Consider the following 1,981-nt stretch of genomic DNA (forward strand, 5'->3'; position numbering starts at 1 on the left):
CACGGGGGTTTTCTGTGCTCAGCATTGGCCTGGCCGTGTTCTTGAGAGAGCCTGGGCAAGGAGCCTGGAGCCCCCAGGGCCTGGCCTGAGGCGTCAGCGCTGCCCCAGCAGTGCCCATGGCCTGTCCCTGCTGCAGCCCTGGCACTGCCACCCCCAGGGCTGTGCCCGGCCCCGAGAGCACTCAGGCCCTACAGCAACACCAGGGCCACCAGGGCAGCGGGGCAGGGCCACGGGAGCAGCACTGGCAACACCAAGTGCTGCTGCTGCTGGGCACAGCTGCTGGGCCAGCACTGATCTGCCCCCAGCTCTGCACACAGACATTGCTGCTGCAGCTCCAGAGAAGGCAACACAAGGGCATCTCTGCAGAAAACTTTGCTGGGACATCCTTTAGTTCATTTGTAACTACTGAGATTGCAGCCCCTCATTGACACAGCCTGTGGTCACAGGGAACGTGGAGAGAAAGAAAATGAGAAATGGACCAAACAATTACACTTATTTGTGGACAATATTAATAAAAGTAATACAACAGAAAAAACCCCAGGACCTAATCAAAGTGAATATCAAATATCACTTTTATTACAAGTGATTTGCAGAAATTCAACAGCAGTTTAATGTCCTTGAAACCATCCAGTCTTTAGTCTCCACACTGCAGCCTTGAGCTCCTGGTTCCTCAGGCTGTAGATGAGGGGGTTCAAGGCTGGAGGCATCAGCGAGTATAGAACTGACAGGGCCAGATCCAGGGATGGGGAGGACATGGAGGGTGGCTTCAGGTGAGCAAATGTGCCATTGCTGATGTACAGAGAGACCACGGCCAGGTGAGGGAGGCAGGTGGAAAAGGCTTTGTGCCGTCCCTGCTCAGAGGGGATCCTCAGCACAGCCCTGAAGATCTGCACATAGGAGAAAACAATGAACACAAAACAACCAAATGCTAAACAGGCACTAACTGCAATGAGCCCAAGTTCCCTGAGTTTGTAGAAAGAGCAGGAGAGCTTGAGGATCTGGGGGATTTCACAGAAGAACTGGTCCAGGGCATTGCCATGGCACAGGGGCAGGGAAAATGTATTGGCCGTGTGCAGCAGTGAATAGAGAAAGGCACTGGCCCAGGCAGCTGCTGCCATGTGGGCACAAGCTCTGCTGCCCAGGAGGGTCCCGTGGTGCAGGGGTTTGCAGATGGACACGTAGCGGTCATAGCACATGATGGTCAGGAGGGAAAACTCTGCTGAGATGAAGAACATAAATAAAAAGAGCTGTGCAGCACATTCTGTGTAGGAGATGGTCCTGGTGTCCCAGAGGGAATTGTGCATGGCTTTGGGGACAGTGGTGCAGATGGAGCCCAGGTCAGTGAGGGCCAGGTTGAGCAGGACGAAGAACATGGGCGTGTGCAGGTGGTGGCCGCAGGCTACAGCGCTGATGATGAGGCCGTTGCCCAGGAGGGCAGCCAGGGAGATGCCCAGCAAGAGGCAGAAGTGCAGGAGCTGCAGCTGCCGCATGTCTGCCAGTGCCAGCAGGAGGAAGTGGCTGATGGAGCTGCTGTTGGACATTTACTGTGCCTTGACATGGGGATCTGTAAAAAAAAAGAATCATGGAATAGTTGGGCTTGGAGAAGATTTTAAATATCCCAGCAAAGCTGGGGACAACTTTACCCCCACTGCCTGCCCAGGGCTCTGCTGCCTGGAGCTGTCCCTGCCAGCAGCTGCTTCCCTGTGCCCAGGGCTGGGCTCTGCCAGTGCTGCCAGGGCCCAGCCCAGCCCTGGGGGCTCAGCTCTGCCCTGCAGACCCCTCCCAGCTCTGGCACAGCCCAAGGGCAGCTCTGGCTCTGCAGGCTCTGATGGCAAAGTCAGATCTTTCATGAGGAGGCTGGAAAAGCAACACTGATGCTGCCTCTAAGGGGCCCTGTGCTGATTTCTGTCACGGCCTGGTTTACTCAGATCTGCGATATATATTTTTTTTTCCAACGTGAAATGAGAGATAAATATCTTTG

At 54.9% G+C, this 1,981-nt stretch overlaps 1 protein-coding gene across 1 annotated transcript; it reads right to left on the reverse strand.

The window, feature by feature from the left end:
- Positions 1-608: 608 nt before the first annotated feature.
- LOC132334666 (olfactory receptor 14J1-like) lies at positions 609-1,541 on the reverse strand. The gene has a single exon (XM_059860755.1). The coding sequence runs from the start codon at positions 1,539-1,541 to the stop codon at positions 609-611; it is 933 nt and encodes a 310-aa protein (XP_059716738.1).
- Between the last annotated feature and the right edge of the window lie 440 nt (positions 1,542-1,981).

This window comes from Haemorhous mexicanus, chromosome 16, assembly GCF_027477595.1.
Source record: "Haemorhous mexicanus isolate bHaeMex1 chromosome 16, bHaeMex1.pri, whole genome shotgun sequence".
Lineage (NCBI taxonomy): Eukaryota > Metazoa > Chordata > Aves > Passeriformes > Fringillidae > Haemorhous > Haemorhous mexicanus.